The 20,669-nt window shown below is 32.1% G+C and overlaps 1 protein-coding gene across 1 annotated transcript; it reads left to right on the top strand.

Moving 5' to 3' along the window:
- The first annotated feature begins 5,020 nt into the window (after positions 1-5,020).
- LOC140444784 (lectin subunit alpha-like) lies at positions 5,021-19,961 on the top strand. The gene is made up of 4 exons (XM_072536545.1): positions 5,021-5,146; positions 5,202-5,263; positions 13,205-13,313; positions 19,628-19,961. The coding sequence occupies exons 1-4, from the start codon at positions 5,077-5,079 to the stop codon at positions 19,858-19,860; spliced, it is 474 nt and encodes a 157-aa protein (XP_072392646.1). The 5' UTR covers positions 5,021-5,076; the 3' UTR covers positions 19,861-19,961.
- The last annotated feature ends 708 nt before the right edge of the window (positions 19,962-20,669 follow it).

The following is a 20,669-nucleotide window of genomic DNA, read 5'->3' as shown; positions in this document are numbered from 1 at the left end:
TTTCATGACCAGAGAGAAGCTAGTACACTCGTAGATAGCAAAACGGGAGATGTAGACCCAGAGATAACCAAATCAGAGGTTAGTCAGGCATTAAACTCAATGAAAACCAATAAATCTGTTGATCCAGATGAATTACCAAGCGAGCTATTAAAGTTGGTCAACGAGAAAAACGTGGACATAATAGTAGACTATCGAACCATAAGTTTAATGTCACATACCTTGAAAATTCTGTTGAAAATTATTCACGCCAGAATTCACTCTAAACTGGAACTGGATATTAGTGACACACAATATGGGTTCCGCAATGGTATGGGTACCAGAGAGGCACTATTATCCTTCAACGTGCTGACGCAGAAATGTTTGGATGTTAGCCGACCTCTTTACGTCTAATTTATAGACTACAATAAAGCGTTTGATAAAGTAAAACATGAACGACTCATGGATATTCTAAAAAATAAAAACCTAGATGAAAGAGATTTAAGGCTAGTAACAAACCTTTATTACAATCAGCGAGCAATAGTATGAATTGAAAAAGAGACATCTGAAGAAATGGAAATAAAGAGAGGAGTAAGGCAAGGGTGCATAATATCACCTCTATTATTTAACGCTTATTCTAAGGAGGTAATTCGAGAAACTCTGGAAGATGAAACAGTCGGCATAAGAGTAAATGGAGTCTTAGTTAACAACATCAGATATGCAGATGATACAGTAATAATAGCCGATAGTTTAAAAGACCTGGAAAGACTCATAAGTAAAATAGTAATGTGTAGTAGGGAGTACGGACTCTCGCTCAATATCAAAAAGACAAAGTTTATAAAAATTTGTAAAAACAACCATAATACTAACGAAATCTTAATAGTAGAGGGCCAGCAGATGGCAAGCAAATTTATCTATTGATTATTTATTAATGTATTATATTACTAAAAAATAATAAAAGTAGTCAATTTTCGGTCTTATTTCATGATTTTTGTCAGAATTTTCTGCTTTAAGATTCTGATCTCAGGTACCTATAATTCGTGACTGGCAAAGAGACATAAGATCTATTTTTTTATTTTTTGGTATTAAAGGTGGCCCTATATACATTTTCAATAATCATATTTGAGCTTTCGAACCTTCTTCCTTGCACTTTGTATCTCATAGTGATAAATCTATCAAATGCTTCATCGTATCTATGTTTGTAACAAAACAGATATTAGTAATGTGGCGAATTAAACAAACAATGGTCTGTTACGAGATAATTAATAACAAATAAATTATTATCAACAAAGTTCTTTAAAATTGGCCTTAAATTTAGGCAGCTTTATTTTAGGCTAGCGAATTTTAGATTGTTGAACTTCAACCGATCTCCACGATTCTGATGAACTCGTATCCGCGTCTGGTACAGAAAGATTATTAACAATTGTGATGTTTTAAGAATTCTTCACGATTTGAATCTAATTATTGTACTTTAATTTTAAATAAACCCCATATAGATGAAGATGACAAAGCCCGATTTGCTAAATCGAGAATCAACTGAATGTTATTTATAGCTGTCTCTCTCAAAAACTTGTTTTCATTTTTTTCTTCAAGTTTAACTTTTACTCACGTAATGTACAAGAAATGTGCTTAAAACTCCAAAATCAACAAGTTGGATTTGAAACGGAAATAAAAAAGTGATATTTGATACTTTATTAAAATGACAATCTCGACTTCAAAACGCACATAAATCTTGACTTCAAAACGCACATAAAAGTATTATCTCATGCTCTGATCGATAACCTCGAGCCTCGAAGTTTTCGACAACAGACGCAAATCAGTTAATCCGGTTTTTGTTAACCTACAATACAATAAAATGCAACGAAACCAATCATTCAAATTAAAATATAATAAATATTTTTTAACAAATGAGTTCACGTCTGGCCCGAAGGACCAATGTGGCGAATTAAACAATCAATGGTCTATTACGACATAACTATTAATATTTCAATTAATATTAACTATATTTCCTTCAATGGCCCTAGTGAGGTAAACGAATTTTAACTCATAGGTGCAAATAATCATCAAATTTTAAATGATTGCAATAAAAAATCAAAACAATGTATAGGTTAAGGTTAAACTCGGGACTTACCAGTAACTTCAATGGTAATTTTTTACACTATTTTACGAAACCACGAACAAGCGAATTATCTTTGCTCATGCTCTCGACCGCCATGCTCTATTCTCTGGGCGAAGCTATAGGATTCGAAGAATTACAGGAAGGAGAAATATGTCGATTAATTCACAAAACCATCTTTGAATTTTAACAAGTATCTTTCTTCACTTTTTGCATAATTTACTATTAGATAGAGAGGGCCATTTTAAGATTTTATTAGGAATATGATTAGAACTAAAATGGAAAGATTTAGCGGATCATATTTGATCCCCAAGAACTCAAGCAGGACCGAACCAAAAATTTGTCTCTGCGTCTAATTCATACATCAACTCAATCACAGTAAATCAAGCAGTAAAAAATCTACAGGCTAAGAGTGTTTCACTTAACGGGTCATTCTCACCTGATCTTAATTGGAAACTCAATAAAAGATAATTTGTGATAACTAAACATTGGATCATGAATGTGTTGCTTGTGTGAGTCCATTTCAAAAGGTAAAAGAAATAGTAAATTAGACTTACTCACAATCAATTTAATTTAACTAATCAAACGACCGGTTTCGCTTTCTACAATATGCAAAGCATCTTCAGGTCACGATACAAAGTTAAATAAATGCTGAAAATAATAATCCCATATTAGGGTGTTGTCTAATAAAGATAAAACAAAGATAGGTGATATAAATTATATAAATTACAGTAATTATGCCAATATTACATATCTGTGGTTTTACAAATGAATAAAATGTTTAAGCAGACAAGGTAAGACCCACAAATTGGTAAAATAGTCTATTAAACTGTAATGAATTAATAAATAAACAAATAAATAAAACAATACTTACATGCCGGTACTCTATTAATTGATGGTTGAAAGAACATGGTTCAAACTATCTTGTATTGTTGATTGGAGAACTCAGGTCAACTATTGTAATTGTTTAACAGTAAACGGGGAAGTTCTTGAGGAGACAGATTTTATCCAATGAAGTAGAGATAGGTGAAATGTAATTGTTTGTTTGATGAAAGTAATGTTCTATACCATTAAGTTCTTTAAAGTTATTTATATTTATTCTGGAGATATATTTATGAAATGTGTATTATTTATTGAGATTTTTTTGTTTTGTTTTGGAAGGTGACAGTTTTAAGACAATGAATAAGTATATAATTGTATATGAATAAGTATATAATAAGTATAAGAATAATTTAATTAACAAATAATCACTTAAGTTTGTTCTATAACTTTGACTAAGCTGAGTTAGTTATCATAGAAGATGTATTACAATTATTTATATTGTTACATTGAAATCTAATTATTTAAAGTTTGTTAAAGTATGCCAATATTAACACATCAAATAACTTTGATATCTAAAATTAAAAATTTTTTAAAAATTTTAGACATTTATTAATATCAGCTTATTTCATAAACTAGATAACTTAACTTACAGCATTTAAAATAGAAGAAGAACTGTCACACTTTAACCTACATTTGTCAAGTTTACCTCTAAAATCTGATATATAACATAAAAAACTCATTGTCTCCAAGTAAGATATGTAGTTCTTTTTAAAATCCTCCCCCCTTTTTAAATGTTTTCTGTGTGTATTAAAGTGTCTCAATTTTAATTTTAACTGTATATATTGGACTTTAAAACAATTTGCCACATATTGCAACATAACTTTATCAAAGAAATTTGATAATTACAAGCTGATATAATTGCACACCCACACAATTTGTACATCTATTCTTATTCATTGTCTTACAACTGTCACCTTCCAAAACAAAACATAAAAATCTCAATAAATAACACACATTTCATAAATATATCTCCAGAATAAATATAAATAACTTTAAAGAACTTAATGGTATAGAACATTACTTTCATCAAACAAACAATTACATTTCACCTATCTCTACTTCATTGGATAAAATCTGTCTCCTCAAGAACTTCCCCGTTTACTGTTAAACAATTACAATAGTTGACCTGAGTTCTCCAATCAACAATACAAGATAGTTTGAACCATGTTCTTTCAACCATCAATTAATAGAGTACCGGCATGTAAGTAATGTTTTATTTATTTGTTTATTTATTAATTCATTACAGTTTAATAGACTATTTAACCAATTTGTGGGTCTTACCTTGTCTGCTTAAACATTTTATTCATTTGTACCACAGACATGTAATATTGGCATATTTACTGTAATTTATATAATTTATATCACCTATCTTTGTTTTATCTTTATTAGACAACACCCTAATATGGGATTATTATTTTCAGCATTTATTTAACTTTGTATCGTGACCTGAAGATACTTTGTATATTGTAGAAAGCGAAACCGGTCGTCTGATTAGTTAAATTAAATTGATTGTGAGTAAGTCTAATTTATTATTTCTTTTACCTTTTTTAAACATTGGATGTTTATTCTATCCCTTTATTAAATTTTAGAAGAAATTATACATTCGTTCGAATATATAATTGCAACACTCAAATCCAAACTTTATAAGGGCAGAATAAAAGTTTTGCTCTAGTAGATGCCAGCATTTCAGTATAAGTTGTTTTACTTGAGAAAATTATTATGCCGTAAAAAGACTTTTGGACATTTAATGCTTTTTGTCCGAAGGACTCTCTAAGAGAATAAATTGTATATATTGTTAAAGCTGTAAAATGTAAGCATTTGAGAATCTACAAAAAGCAACTGAACAATTTTACTTTACGTAGTAAAGACGAAGGAGAAGAGAAATATCAATCTTTACTACTGTATTTTATTATTATTTCCAAATGGTTTTGCAACATGTATATTTAAAAAAAAATTATTAACCAGCAAAACACTTGTAGATATGCAAACGATATTTCTAGATAAGTGTCTTATCTGACAGGATGCATATAAAAATTTGATTCACTTTTATCAAAACCAGTCATTTTGATGTTTTGATTCAAAATACAAAAAAGACAATAAAAATGAATTCAGTATATCTAATATTGGCTGCTTTAGTTCTGTCTGTACAATCTTTTAAAATTACAAAAAATGGTAAGATCGATCTTTAAATATTGTGTAAGTATTTCTAACAAATATTATGTTGTAGCATCGACTCAACATAGGTTTAAGATTCAAGAAAAGGAATATATTCTTGAAACAAATATTAAAGTAAGTGAGAAAATTTATAAATAGAGGCTTATCTAATTAATGATTTGCTGTGATTTAGCATCCAAATATTATGGATTACCTTTATCTTTTACCTATTATGGATTACTTTATGTAAACAGAAGCCACCACATCTCAAAACGTTTTTTTTTCCGGTGAAATTAAAGTAAAACCGGTGTAACATTAAATTTTTACTGTGTGTTAAAATTTTAATCTGTGATTCGGAGTAAGTACCACTTCTTTTTTAAACAGTGGTACCACATTGATAAAGTTAATCTATCCTACTTTAAATAAAGATATGTAAGTGCTTATTTAGTTTCCCTCCTGATTTCTGAATACATTCATTCATATTTACTTTCGGTATCAATATAATTTTACAATAGTATCTATTAGTATTTTCATAGCTAATCAGCAGTTTAGGAAACTAGTAATTATCACGTTGGTAATGGTATCAGTAATATCTAAAACATGTTCAATACATTCGGTCTTTTACTTAACTTATTTAATTGATTGGACGCCTGAAATCCTTGTGATAATTGTACTTAATTCCAAAAAAATTGTATTCTAAATGAAAATATGTCTATTAAATCCATAAAAAAATTTAAAAATTACATAACTCATTCTCACTTGACAATGCAGGGAGAACTCTAATAATTTAGTACTTTACTATAAGACCTATATTACGGTGTTTATATTTCGGGTTAGGTAGGCACCTGAGGTAGGCGTTGTTAGATATTTTAATGCATAATAGCGATATAAAAGAAGCTGTTTTATATTGCTTGTCTTCTTTGAACTACTTCATTCTTGTCATGCGGTATTTAAAAATATTGCTGCATTCCATGAACCTAATTTGACCCTAGAGTAAAAATTTAATTAAGTAAATATTTAACGTTACAAAGAAAGTAACGTCGAAAAATATCATCATCAATCTGTATGCGCCCACTGCTGAACATAAGTCTCCTTCAGCTCTTTAAATCTGTCTCTGTCTTGTGCGGCTTGCATCCAGTTATTGCTAATACGCTTCAGGTCATCAGTCCATCTACTAGGTTTGCGTCCTCTGCTCCATATTGCTTCTTATCTTGGTCTCGGTCCTTGTCCATCGGTTGTCTGATAATATGGCGACGTATCGTACCTAATTCCACTTTAGTGACGAGATTTTTTCGATGGGTTTTGTTGTTTTTCGTTCACTAAGAGAGATACCCAACATCTGGCGCTCCAGAACCCTCTGAGTCAAGCGAATCTTAGTCACTACCTTTTTTGTGAGTGTTAATGTTTTAGCTCCATAAGTGAGTACAGGTAATACACATTCGTCAAAGATTTTCCTTTTGAGGCATATGGGCAGATCTGATTTAAATACATAGTTCAATTTACCAAATATTGCCCAGGTAATCCTATGCGACGTGGGAGGTTACATGTCGGGTTATCTGTGCGCAACCGAACTTCATGTCATAAGTACTTAAACGATGTAGTCTGCACAATATTCCTTCCATTAACAGCAATATTTCGATTTAGTACCAGATTAGTCATTATTTGCGTCTTGTTTATATTATTCTTTAGTCCGACTTCCAAGGAAGCGTGATATAATTTTTCAAACATTGTGTACGTTCACACAGACTGCTATGTCGCGATCAGCGATGCTATGCTATGCGTTACATAGCAAGCTATTATCTGTGAGTGTTTCAATAAAATGATATGCTTGTGAGCTAGTCGCCACCGTAGTCTTTTCTGTGTCGAACGTGACGATGGAAAGAAATCTAAAATAAATATTGGCGGAAAAATTTATTGTTAAAGTACAATATTTATTATACAAATAAGTGTTTAAATAGAAAACGTAAATGGGTTCATAAAATTAATAGAGAGAAGGCGACATTTGGAGAGTTTTATCATTTACTTGCCAAACTAATTATGCATCCTGATAAATTTCGAGAATATTTTCGGATGTATTTTGAAACATTCGACTACATTCAGAGAGGTATAACTTCTTACGTAGAGAAAATCCACACAAACTGGAGAAAACCAATAGGCATTAAAGAATGGCTTACAATTACTTTAAGGTAAGTTTCAATATTAAAATAGTAAGGGAGAGGGGGGCAAGTTGTTACAAGGGGAAGTTGTTACACAATTATTTTAAAACGCAGCAAGTATCATGAGTTGCCGATATTTTATGGAAAGTTGGGTCAACCGACCCGTCATCTGTGAACGGATATTGATACTCAAGTCAGACATCCATCATAGTGTTATTGCTTAGAATGTGGTTTCGGGTCTAAAACTGTACCGTTGTCAGGTGGCTTTTGTTTTTATTTGTGAGAAATTGGTAAGTAGTATAAATATGTGTATTATATAGTTTTGAAGCGTATAATATTTCTCGTTATTGGCATGCTATTGTTAGTAATTGATTCTCAATATTTACCAAAAAACGTTGAGTTAACCTCATTTCGTACACGTGGGGCCAGTTGTTACAATAATCTGGGGCCAGGTTGTTACTGTAACAACTTGCCCCGAACACGTTAATGTAAGAATATATCGAAATACCTACAATGGTTACAATATGGTTACCATAATTTATGATTTCACTAAAAATCCAATATTATGATCAGACATATTTTGTAGATAGTAATTTGTTTGTAATGAATAGCATACCTACCTACATTTATTTTCGCAAAGCATGTTAGAAACACAGATTAGGTTTTATTAAATTTTTCTATCATGAAATTGTTTTGGTTGTTTTCAGATAGCTTAACATGGTGCGAACGTATACCAAGAAAACCACAAGGGGTATTATTCCAACCGAACAATTTGAAAGGGCGGCGCAATCGGTTTTACAAGAACACTTGTCAATTAGGGATGCTGCTACTTGCTATGGAGTTAATTTTATGACATTGCACCGCTATATGAAAAGAAAATCAAACTTAGGTGCTGAAAACAGTAACAAGAACTTGGTCGGCTACGCTACGGCCAGAAAAATATTTAACAATGCTGAAGAAGAGGAACTTGCCGAATATACTGAGCATTCTGCTAAAATTTATTACGGTCTTACAACTTCTGATTTGCAAAAATTTGCATTTCAATATGCAACAGCCAACCAAATATCTGTTCCGGAATATTGGAAGGTTAATGAAATAGCTTCCAGAGACTGGCTATATGGATTTTTGAAGAGGCATCGAACTTTATCAGTCCGGACACCTGAAGCTACTAGTATGGGTCGAGCTACCGCGTTTAATCGTCATAATGTGTCACAGTTTTTTAACAATCTCGGCGAAGTTTATGATAAATATAAATTTGAGCTCCAAGAAGTGTACAATATGGACGAAACTGGACTTACAACTGTCCAAAGGCCTACAAAAATCATTGCAAAAAGGGGAACTAAGCAGGTAGGTGCTATGACATCTGGAGAAAGAGGTCAACTTGTTACCTTGGCATTAGCTGTCAACCCAACTGGAAATTTTGTACCTCCATTTTTAATATTTCCGAGAAAGAAATTCAAAGATGTTATGGTAGCCAATGGACCTCCTGGTTGTGTAGGTGCGTCTCATTCCTCTGGATGGATGACATGTGATAACTTTTTGTTGTTTATGAAACATATCGTCCAGTTTGTACGATGTAGCAAAGAGAAACCCGTTTTGATGGTATTAGATAATCACGAGTCTCATTTGTCTATTCCGGTGTTGAATTTTTGCAAAGAAAATGGAGTGGTTCTTTTAAGTTTCCCGCCACATACATCACACAAGTTGCAGCCGCTTGATAGGACGGTATTTGGCCCACTTAAAAGATATTTTAATAGTGCTGCAGATGCATGGTTAAGATCTAATCCCGGTAAAGTAATGAACATTTACGATATACCTATCGTTCTTAAAGATTCATTTCCTCTTGCTGTTACACCTCTCAATATACAAAAAGGATTTAGTGTGACAGGAATTTGGCCATACAACAGAGAAATTTTTCAAGATGATGAATTCTTGCCTGCAGAGGTAACAAATAGGCCAATAACAGAAAATATAAACGCAACAGTAGTCATAGATCCGGCACCTATTGGCATCGAAACACATAGAACTCCTTCCCAACAGCAACCTTCTACAAGCACAGATTTTAACTTGGCGATAAATGAACCTGTCGATTCACCTACTATATATAGGTATAACATATCATATATATATATATGATATAACGCCCCAGGAGTTGAAGCCTTATCCAAAAGCAATGCCAAGGAAATCCAAAGGGGGTCGGAAGAAAAGAACTTCCGCTGTTTTGACTGATACTCCCATTAAATCAGCTTTGGAGGAGGAAGAAAAGGCAAGACAAAGAAAAAAAAATGTGGGGGCAACCAAAAGAAACATATCAGGTGAATCAAGAAACAAGGTAAAAACTACTGTTAAAAAATATAAGAAACGGACTGTCATTACCTAAAACACCTTCAAAAAATTAGGTTCTGAAAGCTCGGAAGAGGATGAGGAATCGACGTGTCTGGTATGTTTAGCTCCATTTTCAAAGTCCAAAAACGAAGAATGGATTCGGTGCTTTGTGTGTCAAAAGTGGGCACATATTGCTTGTGGAAAAGACGATGATTTTTATATTTGTATTTACTGCTCGTCCGATAGTGACTAGTTTAACATTCTTGTAAACAGGTTTGTTCAGATTTTCATTTTTTATTTTATTTCATTTTGTGTTATGTTTATAATATTTTTTGTAGCTAAGCAAGGGTTCTTTCTGTGACCACTAAATAATGTGGGAAGTTTTTAGAATTTTTTTTTCTATTGTAACATCTTACCCCATGGACTGTAACAATTTGCCTCATAGTGGGGTATGTTGTTACAATTTACAAGTTGAGTTAAATTGATAATAACAAAATGTTAAATATGATTTTTTAAATAAATTAAAATTAACATTATTTGTGTAAATGTATCAACTACCTTAATCCGATTTTAGTTTTCATATAAAAGATCTACTATTGCCCAAATAAATAATAGAATCAATTATGTAACAACTTGCCCCCCTCTCCCCTATATCAAATATTTTCATAAATCTACCAAAAAATACAGGGAGTCCCGTTCACACACGCTCACACTTCAGAGTTAAAAACTTACATAGAACTAATTAGATTTCCTTGGGAAATATAAATAGTGGGGTGTTTATCCAATATGGTCTCTCAATGGTGCAACACTATTATAATCCGTATAAAAAATACACAAGAATAATAGAGAACCGTTTTATTAATATACGTACAAATCTTATAGTTGTAAATCAGATAAGGTGGAATCTGAAGTACGTGAACCAAAAGAAATCCCTGCAACTGTACTCATATTGGATTGTTCGTGTTGTTGTTGTTGGTTGTGAACAGTACAATTATACAGAAGCTCTTGCATCTTCCAACGGAACCACATTTTAGTGTCCTTACGCATTCTTTTTAAAGGTAGGTAGAAACTCATTAAAAAATTATAATCTTCATCATTATTATGTTTTGAGTTAGTTGCAGAGTCTAGTAACTCTAATTTTTTTTCTTCCAAAGGTATGAATCGAGCGATATCCAAATCATCTGGGATGACGTATTAGGTTGGAGTTCTTCGTTACCAAATGAAGTATTATCGTTAGAAGTTTCCGTATTACCCAGAATATTTTTCAGTTAGAATCCCATTATCTTGTGATAACAGGTCATACTCACCATTAAGTGAATCGCTGTGAACATTCTCAGACATCATATCATTTACGGTTGATGGTAGATTACCAGTCATGTTGCGACATGCCATTAAATCTTTTAAGAAAATTAAACTTTTATAATATGCCCAAGTGTGTATTTATAGGAATTGTTTATTAATAGTATCAGCAGCATTTAACTTTTATTGTCTTGATTATTTGGGTATTTTGATAGTGGAAAAATAATTATTATGTATTAACAACATTCGTTAACATTTTCATATATTATTCAGAGTTCTGTACACGGTTTTGATAACCCATACTAAACTAATCTTTTTGATGAAGTTTTTATTTTCGGACAGAATGTTTTTCCAATTACAAACACCTCAAATAAGCAAGAGCATATGTAGTAACCTAATTATTAATAAACATTAATTAATATTAAATTTACTTGTCACTTCTAACTTTCACTGCAACCTCAACCCATAATTTAATTATTATTGTTTATTAATTTTTCCTAGTCCATATCGCTCGCTAGACGTGGACTGCTGGCGATGGAATCAAATATTCTTGGAAACCAAACCGAAGCGCATACTAGCCGCTATTAGCATCGTATCGCATCGCACTAAATCGCGCGCTATCTGAACAAGGCACTTAAGATACAAGTGTTTGATATCATCGCATAGCGAAGCATCGCATCGCTGATCGTGCCATAGTAGTCTGTGTGAACGTACACTATTATTGCATCATTCACACGATCAGCTATAAGGACGATGTCATCTGCAAATCTCAAATGACTGAGCTTCTCTCCATTTACGTTGATACCATGCTCGTTCAGATGTGTCTGCTTACAAGCATGTTCTAAAAGCGTCGTGAATAGCTTTGGAGGGACGGTGTCTCCCTGCCGTACTCCTCGAATTTATTTGTTTCTTGTTCAGATAGTCTTACGCTAGATGTGGCATTTTGGTAAATATATTTGATTATGTTAGGGTAGCGATGGTCTATTCGGCATTCTGTCAATGTTAAAATTTTATAATGGCTTACGGTATCGAATGTTTTCTCGTGGTCGACAAATATTAGTGCCAATGGTTTGTTATATTCTGCAGACTTCTTTATCACATTTTTTATCCCTAGTAAGTGGTCGTTAGTGCGGTATCCCGATCAAAATCCAGCTTGTTCTTTAGGCTGATAGATGTCTAATTTAGCGTTCACGCTTTTTTTTGATAATTTTTGTGAAAGTTTATATATGGATAATTTTATTTCCACCTAGTTTAATCGCTTCGATCACTACTCCGTCATCGCCAGGAGATTTGTTATTATTCATTTCTAAAAGTGCCATTTTGATTTCGGATGGAGTTATTTCCGGCAATAATTATAATCCCTGGTTTGTGATTTTGGGCAAAGGTTGATCTTGCCTTTCGTCGGTGTTTTCATACATTTCGCGATAAAAGGATTCGGCGACCTTAAGGATTTTGGTTCTATCCGTAGTAATGTTTTCATCTTTGTTTTTTATTTTGTAGAACATACCAAAAACAAAAAGTTTAGAAAAAAACACTGGTTTCCAGACGAATGTAGAACAAAGTAAAAAAAAGATTAGTTTTGAGATTAAAAAGTTTGTGATCGCAAAAACAAGACCTAGAAAGGTATGCTGAATAACGAAAAGAATTAAAGAAATTTCAAAGGGCGCGGAAAAGAAAATATATGGATGATAAAGTAAAGTCTATTGAAGAAAACAGAGACATTAATGAAAAAATTAGAGGCCTTTGAGATGTGGATTTATCGACGAGTATTGCAGATAAGTTGGGTAAGAAATGAAATAGTTTTACATCGAATGAAAAAGAGCACAGAAATAACAAAAACGATAAAAATTCGAAAGTTACAATATTTCGGTCATGTAATGAGACATCCAAAGAGGTATAACCTTCTACACCTCATAATACAGAGTAAGATCGCCGGAAGGAGAGGCCCAGGCCGACGAAGAACATCCTGGCTCCGAAATCTCCGGGAATGGTATCAAGAGACCACCGCTAATTTATTTAGAGCCGCCGTAAACAAAGTTATTATTGCCAATATGATCGCCAACGTTCGATAATCGCACAGGGTACTGAAAGAAGACGAAGTAGAAGAATATGGATATAATACATGTCATTAGCTGCTAAAAATTATCTTACTGTGTTTCTGATATTTCAACGTTTCCAATTTACTGTTGCGTAAAAATGTTTGTTACGTCCTATTTTATTAACCGTTTTCTATAATTTACGTATTTATAATGAATAAAATCGCGTATATTTTTCATAAAATTGTTTAATCTTCCAGGCAAACTTTTGGGCAGCTTTTGAATTTTGCGCTTTAAATAGAATGAAGTTGGTAACTTTGGAAACGCAAGCCGAGAATGATGCAGTTTTGTCAATAGTGGAGAAACATAGTAAGTTAATATATAAAATTATAATAATTGATAGTTTCAATAAACCAATATATACAGGGTGAGTTTTTAGTACGCCATCGGTCGATAATTAGTCTCATTGCAAAACACAGTAACCGTCATTTTTGTCAAAATCGAGTTTTTTATAAATTTGAGGTTGCTGCGTTTTGCTCTACCTTCTGATAGTTTTAAAACAAATATCGGACTATATATAAGGAAAATACAGCATACGCAAAACACAGTAATTAACAAAACCCATATCAAAACCAAGTCACTGCTAAGAAGTTACTGGGTTTTGTAATGGTTTTTGTAGTTACTGTGTTTTGATTTGAGAAATCATCTTCAATTTATGCGGAAAGTCCAACCCCTCCTACATACTCTGTAACCATGTAACTGTAAACACAGCGTGTTTTTCAAGCGGTTCGAATCTACTTACCAAAGCCATAGGATGCTGATCTCCTACGCGAACGCGAACTAAAAATATAGTTTCTTTGGCACGTTCGTGTTTAAAGAAGGTAACTTAAAATATTTCTAATACATCATATTGTTGCAGTTTCGCAACAGTTAATAAACATTTATTAAATATTAAGACTTTTCTGGTAGTTTTGATTCTCCCCGTATATCAAGATTTCATGTACAAGGGTGCATCTGGGTTAAAAACTACATGCTACGAGACGGGCAATCTGCAAAATGACACAGATGTGTATTTGAGATAAGCGATGCATCTACACAATCCGAGTCGAGTTTTATCTCTCAAACCACACACATGTGTGTGCGTTTGGGTTAAGAGTACCTTAAGACACTTAGCATCGGTTCTTTGACCGAGGAAGTCGTTTTGATGCAGAAAAGTTACATTAGGAATTTTGTGGTTCCTGTTATTCGTCGGTGAAGACATATTTTTTGCGGTGGCCGGAGTGCCATCTTCTCATTGGGTAAGGAACAATACCATAATTTTGTTGCTGCATGGGCTAAGTACGTTTATTTGGTGCCCAATTATTACATATTGTGTCGCGATTTTAAACTTTTGAACTTTATTCAGAACATTAAACGTTGTCAATTGGACATTTTGCTTTTGTTTTGTGTAGTATTTACTCTATTCTTATTTTTTGTAATATGTCATTCCAGATTATAATTTGAATTGAGTTTAAATATTTGTATTTGAATATATAATTTGAGTTGAGTTTGATATAATTCATATATGATATTTTTGATTGCATTTTGTGTAACTGTATTAACGAGGTTTATTCATTTTATTACGAATTAAGTATATTATAATATGTGCGTATATTTTTCACTCTTTCACGTTTAATATCAATTTTTTTATATGACATATATATTCATATTTTTATTTCTTTTTTGTATAATATTATTTCTATCTATGGTTTGTTTATGGTTCTCTTTTTGTGTGTCGTTACGTATTGATTAATATTTAAGTTTGTACTACATATATTCTTCTTCTTTTAAGTAATATATTCTTCCTTATTTATAGTTGTATATTGGGTTATGTGTATTTATGTTTAATTTCACCTTCTTGTTTAAAATAGAGTTTTATACAGTCCACTGGTTTTCATTTCTTTTCTTTATTTGAATATACATACCCAATCCGAAAGGGGGAAACCAGCGAGTTCTAGATTGAACAGAATATCTTCTCTCCCCCTTCAGGATGACCAAAATTGTTATATTGAGGTCATCGTATGTGCAGAACGCAACACATATTATAATTATTATTGAATCGGCAATCAATCTTTATGTTTTTAGAATATCGATGAGCTTCCGCTTTTTCCAAAAGTAAATTTTGAAACATTTTCATTTTTTTTTGTCCAAATATGAAAGTGAAAATCAAAAGGAAACATATTTAAAAAGGTTACAAACCTTTTACTCTTCAGACGATTTGGCACGGGAAATAAAATATTTAAAATATAATCGCATAGAAAGCCCAGCCGATGACAGTGAAAAAGATAAGAATTATTACTGTCCCACACCACAATCATCTTCTAGCGATAGCGAAAATGAGGACGAAATTAAAATTAAGGCAAAGCAAAGAAAATTGAATACCAAGAAAAGCCAGTTCAGGAGTCATGTCAGGTAAGTAAGGGTTTTGAGTATTGTGGTTTTGGACATTAAAATGATGTATAGGTACAATTAAATTAAATTAAATAATTTTTAGGAAGAGAACAATGCCCCTAATGTTAGGTATTTACCGAGAGAGTTGACATATAAGAAAATGTTTGATGATTTTGTAACAAAACATCCCTCTGTTTGTAAAATCGAAGTATACCGTCAAGTTTTAAAGGAAATTAATATTTTACCTTGCCAACCCAAATGGGATGTCTGTGAAGAGTGCAAAAGAATACGTTGGAAAATAAAGAAGACGATAAAACTCAAGATCAACTAAATTCCCACCGTACTAAGAAAAGGCAAATCTAGAATATAAAAAAGACTACCCAAATAGCAAGTTCAACGAAACTTATACATTATATATATATATACTCTATGGATTTACAAAAAGTGATTATTTTGCCTATTATGCCTCAAAGTAAAAGTGCAATTTTTACTAGCTGACGTGTTGTATTTAACCTTAGGTGTGCTACTTTAAGTAAACAATCTAAAAATAACAGCTTCTGTGTACTCTGACGCGAAGCTTTAGGTGGACGTGAGTCGATTGTTGACGATTTATTAGAAGTAATAAGAAAAGAAAGATATGTCTCTCATTTTAATTTTGGGCAGATAACTGTACATCCCAGAATAAAAATTGGGTTCCATATACTTCCTTGATAACTGAAGTCAATCGTTCTTGGGGACCACAGGAAATCTTTATGAGATATCTTACAAAGGGCCATACGCACATGTCTGCTGATGGAAATCATGGCAACATCGAGCAAAAAATACTAAGAAACAGAAATATCTATGATTTTCAGGAACAGACTAAACTTGTGAATAACTCCAGAAAAAATGTAGAGGTACTTGAGTTAAAAGAGTTTCACCTGTGGCAAAATAAAAAAGAACAACAACTAAGAAACCAGAGGGTTTTCTATTACAAAATCTGGTAGAAGTTCTTTTTACACGAGAAAGTAATTGTATAAAATATAAAACAAATTTTGAGGACACGATTATCAGGAATTAGATTTTTTACAAAAAAAAAACACTGTCCAAGCACGTTTACGCCCTAAACTTTAAATTCGTGGAATCTCAAGCGATGAAAAGGCACTCATTTTGGAAAACCTGAAAACCAAAAGTTTTTTGGCAAAGCCTACCAGACTCAGAAAGATCTTTAGACTTGGTGGAGCATGAACAAATGGATGTCATAGACTCCAATATTTAAATAAATTTTATCGTTCGTTTGCTTATTTCGTTTCTATTGTTTAGTTTTCTGCTGTTACCAAACCGATGTATTTGTCTAGTTCGTTTCTTTTGTCATTTTAGTAATATTATTTGTTTTTGTTTTAAGTACAGATTGTTTTTTTTTGTTAGTTCCTAATTTTTAATCACAGTTTTTACATTGGTACGTTTGTATTTTATATTCTGTATTTTATTAAAATAAATATTGATTTATCATAGTTTTAATTTATTTTTGCAAAATACACTAACAGCACTTACTGTTCTGCAAAATGGAGTATTTTTTAAGTATGTACTAATTACAAAACCTAGCAAAGGCAATTACTGTGTTTTGTTATGGCAAAATGGATTTTAATTTTTTTAAGAATCTATGCAAAATTAGTTTTCACTTGCGATCTCTACTTGTAAGTCAGATTATTCCCTTCAACAATATTTAAAAAAACGTGAATAAAAGTTGTCTAAGACACTCTCAAGTTTGTGTTTGAATTTATTTCATAATTTCTTACGGTTTGTACATTTTATAAAAATCGAATTTTCTCCATTGTTGTAAAAATGCAATTACTGTGTTTTGCCATGGGACAGCCGAATTACATTGTGGTACAAAATATCCAAAAAACTTATTTAGAAATAATGTAGGCAATGATATTCTCCATACTTGGAAAATATATGGACTTTTACAGGGTAATTTATAACTACGTGGTATAGCAAACATACAATTTTTTAAATGGGACACCCTATATGTTTTTCTATAGTTATATTGTTCTCATAAATCTTGCTTTTATAATATTGGGGTTTGCATTACTATGCAGAGTATTTAATAAGTTATGACCATTTTTATTTCGAAATGCCTATGAAATTAAAAATTTTTTTTTGATGGATTTTTTTAATGGATCACCCTGTATTTTATATTTTAAAAAATATAGTATTTATAATACTCTTTCATTTTTATATAGCGTTCCTACTACCTAAACTCATTTATTTCCGAGATATTTTTAATTTTCTTCATTATTTTTATTCAATAAGTAACTAATAAAAATATACACCTTAATAATATGTAATGAATGTAACAATTAATGTGATATTAGGGAAATAAGTCTAAAGTAAATGTTCAAAATGTCCACCTTCGACGTCTATACAAGTTTGTAACCGATATTCGACGTCGAGCCACATTTGTTAACATTTCGTCGGCTTAGTGACACAAAAATGTAACTATATTTTTTCTCGTTTTGAGATATCTACACCATTGAACTTACTTTAGTGAGTTCTATTGGGTGACACAAAACTGTATCTCTTCGAACACCTAAAACCCCAGTAAGGAGTTTTCGTAACTACATTTCTTAGCAATCTTTTAGTGTCACAGAAATGTAAGTGCTGTTACATTTCTGTGATACTATGTTTTCGTACTATAAATAAGCTGATATTGAGTTACATTTTTGTGGCATTAATTTTATTGCACTATTGCAGTGATATCACTGTGGTAATTGCAGGTAGCAACTGTGGCTTTGATAATTTATTTATTATGTTTAGCAGGGTGGTCCGTTGTATAATTTGTTTATTATATTTAGCAGGGTGGTCCGTTGCATTTCCAGTTGTGTTACAACTATGAAGACGTAAATACGTGAACCAGTTTTAAGTTAATTGTTGTAGAGATTGTTATAATAATCGTTATAATACTGTTTTATAATTGTATTATTACACAATAATGGATTCAAGAGGGAAGAAATTAGTTTTGTTAGCTCTTAACAAATCGGTACGAGATGATAAAATACATAGTCATAATTTACCGATCTCATCACAACAAGTGAGATATTCAGATAGTGCCTCCCATGTTTCTACCAGTGAACCTAAATGTATCTGCTATGTTGCTTTACGCTGTTCAGACATTAGAGATTCCAAAAATTGACCACTGCTTTTTTGAACCTGACCATTCGATGAAAGAATGTGACTCGGTCCATGGTCATATTGAGAAAGCATAAAAAAATATGGACACATTTGACCCCATAACTATAGGCGGTAAGGATGCAGTTTATGTTTACGAAGGATTTTTGCCGCCGAAGTTTGACTAATGTCACGTTGACGTGAAATTTCACTAGGTCTAATGTGGGGATCTTCAGTAGTAGCTATCAGTACATCATATCCCTTTTCTTCACTTAGAACAGTGTTGGTTCTCTCATTTTTTTTTTCATACACAACTGACCCAGTGCGAAGAACAATTCATTAATTTTTCAAAAGCTCTTGCGTTTGGCTTCCTCCATTCAGAATATCGCTCGTGATATGTTCTGGATGAAAGTAGGCAATTTCTCGAACTTTCTTCTAATAGACAGATCATATATGTTAACTCTTCTACAGGAAAATTTATTTTTAACAATATAGACAAAGCACACAGACCGAATAAAAAGGTAATAATATGAAAACTATCATTTTCAAAGCTTACCGTTAACTGTTTTGAAGCTATTTTCTTGTGGCAAGTTAGATTATTTACTATTTAAATGGGAACAAGCCACAATTAAAGGTTAAAGTACGTTTATTAACGTTTCAATTTCCACTTCGGAAATCGTTCTCAAAATACAAATATTAGTAAATTTACTAATATAATATTACCTTTCAAACGAGGTATCATTTGCCATAAGGTCCCATTTAAAATTGTCTGTCACAGTGGCGCTGTAACTTCATCTGTCACTATAACGTCACATGTTATGACTAGTTGAGAAGCCTACATCTGTTTATTACCTCACTTCAAATTTTACTATTATAACAATAACCGTTTAAAAGATACGAGGGGTGGATCAGACTTTTGACTAGCACTGCATATGATAAAATAATGAGAAGAAGTAAAAATGTATAACCTTCGTCGTTTTTTTAGAATGGAACTTTACCTTTTCTTTGATCGTGGTTTTTATCTCCTGATTGTATCTTGTACAAAAGCTTGTTGCCTTTACGTACAAACATTTTTAAATTTGTATATTCTTTGATTGTTGCAGCAACAGGTCGTCAGGTATTTTGGACCTCTGGGAATAAACTAGGAGACAATAATACCTGGACATGGATGACAACAGGGACTGAAATTGTTTTCTTTGATTGGGGAACTGGAGAACCCGATGATGTAAATGGAACCGAGCAATGTATTTCTATAACTTCGAAAACATATGTTAGCGGGTCATGGAATGACATAAATTGTTCCGTCCAGATGGGAGTTATTTGTGAATCTGAATAATACCAAGCATCTGTTACACATGTTAAATATTTATTTATATTAAAATAATATAGTTATTAGAATTGTTATTACTGTTATTAGAATATACTTTAATTTTTCATCTCCTGTCAAAATATTATGTGGCCATATTAATCTATCATCGCCCATCGTGGTCAATCACGGAGAACAATTTTCATATCTTATATGTAGGGCCTATTTTTAGGATTGTCGTATCTTTATTACAATCTGGTCCAAATTCTTAATACCAGAAAAAAATTCAGTTCAGTTTCAGTTTATAACCAACAAAAGGAATAAAATTCCATTTTAAATTTAAATTTCAGTTTCATATTAGCTACTACGACCCAACTTTAACCCAAATGGTAGAAATCTATCAACTGAGTTATAACCTCAAAATTCTGACAATCTTCTTTATTTTAAGTACCTATGTTTAAAATGTTATTTTTTAATTTAAAATAATGCTGATAACTTCTTCAAGTTCAAATTATTCCAAAAATGAATTTATATATGTACGCCACACAATGGCAGCTAATCTGAAAAGCTCAACGTAGGTGGCGCTTGTGTAGTTGGAGGTCACGTCAACTCTTCAAATCAATTTACTTGTAAGTAAATATTGCGTTTATTTGGCTGTGTGAATTTAATTTGAGAAATTAAAATACCTCAATGTTGTGTTGTGCCTCAATGTGCTCATCGAGAACATCAGGACACAGGTTTCCCAAAGATATTCTGATGACAAAAAAGTTGATTCTAGCAATAAGAAGGGATAAATATGTGCCGACAATAAATGCACGTACTTGTTAAAATATTTATGT

This window comes from Diabrotica undecimpunctata, chromosome 6 (genome assembly GCF_040954645.1).
Source record: "Diabrotica undecimpunctata isolate CICGRU chromosome 6, icDiaUnde3, whole genome shotgun sequence".
NCBI lineage: Eukaryota > Metazoa > Arthropoda > Insecta > Coleoptera > Chrysomelidae > Diabrotica > Diabrotica undecimpunctata.
The sequence above is the reverse complement of the archived record's forward strand: the minus strand, read 5'-3'. Positions and strand labels throughout refer to the sequence as shown.

What these genes read in the sequence shown, in the direction of transcription:
- LOC140444784 (XM_072536545.1), top strand. Translation starts at nt 5,077, where the DNA reads ATGAATTCAGTATATCTAATATTGGCTGCTTTAGTTCTGTCTGTACAA. An exon ending in TTTTAAAATTACAAAAAATG is followed by an intron (nt 5,147 to 5,201) that starts GTAAGATCGATC and finishes ATTATGTTGTAG; the next exon opens with CATCGACTCAACATAGGTTT. An exon ending in GTCAATAGTGGAGAAACATA is followed by an intron (nt 13,314 to 19,627) that starts GTAAGTTAATAT and finishes TGATTGTTGCAG; the next exon opens with CAACAGGTCGTCAGGTATTT.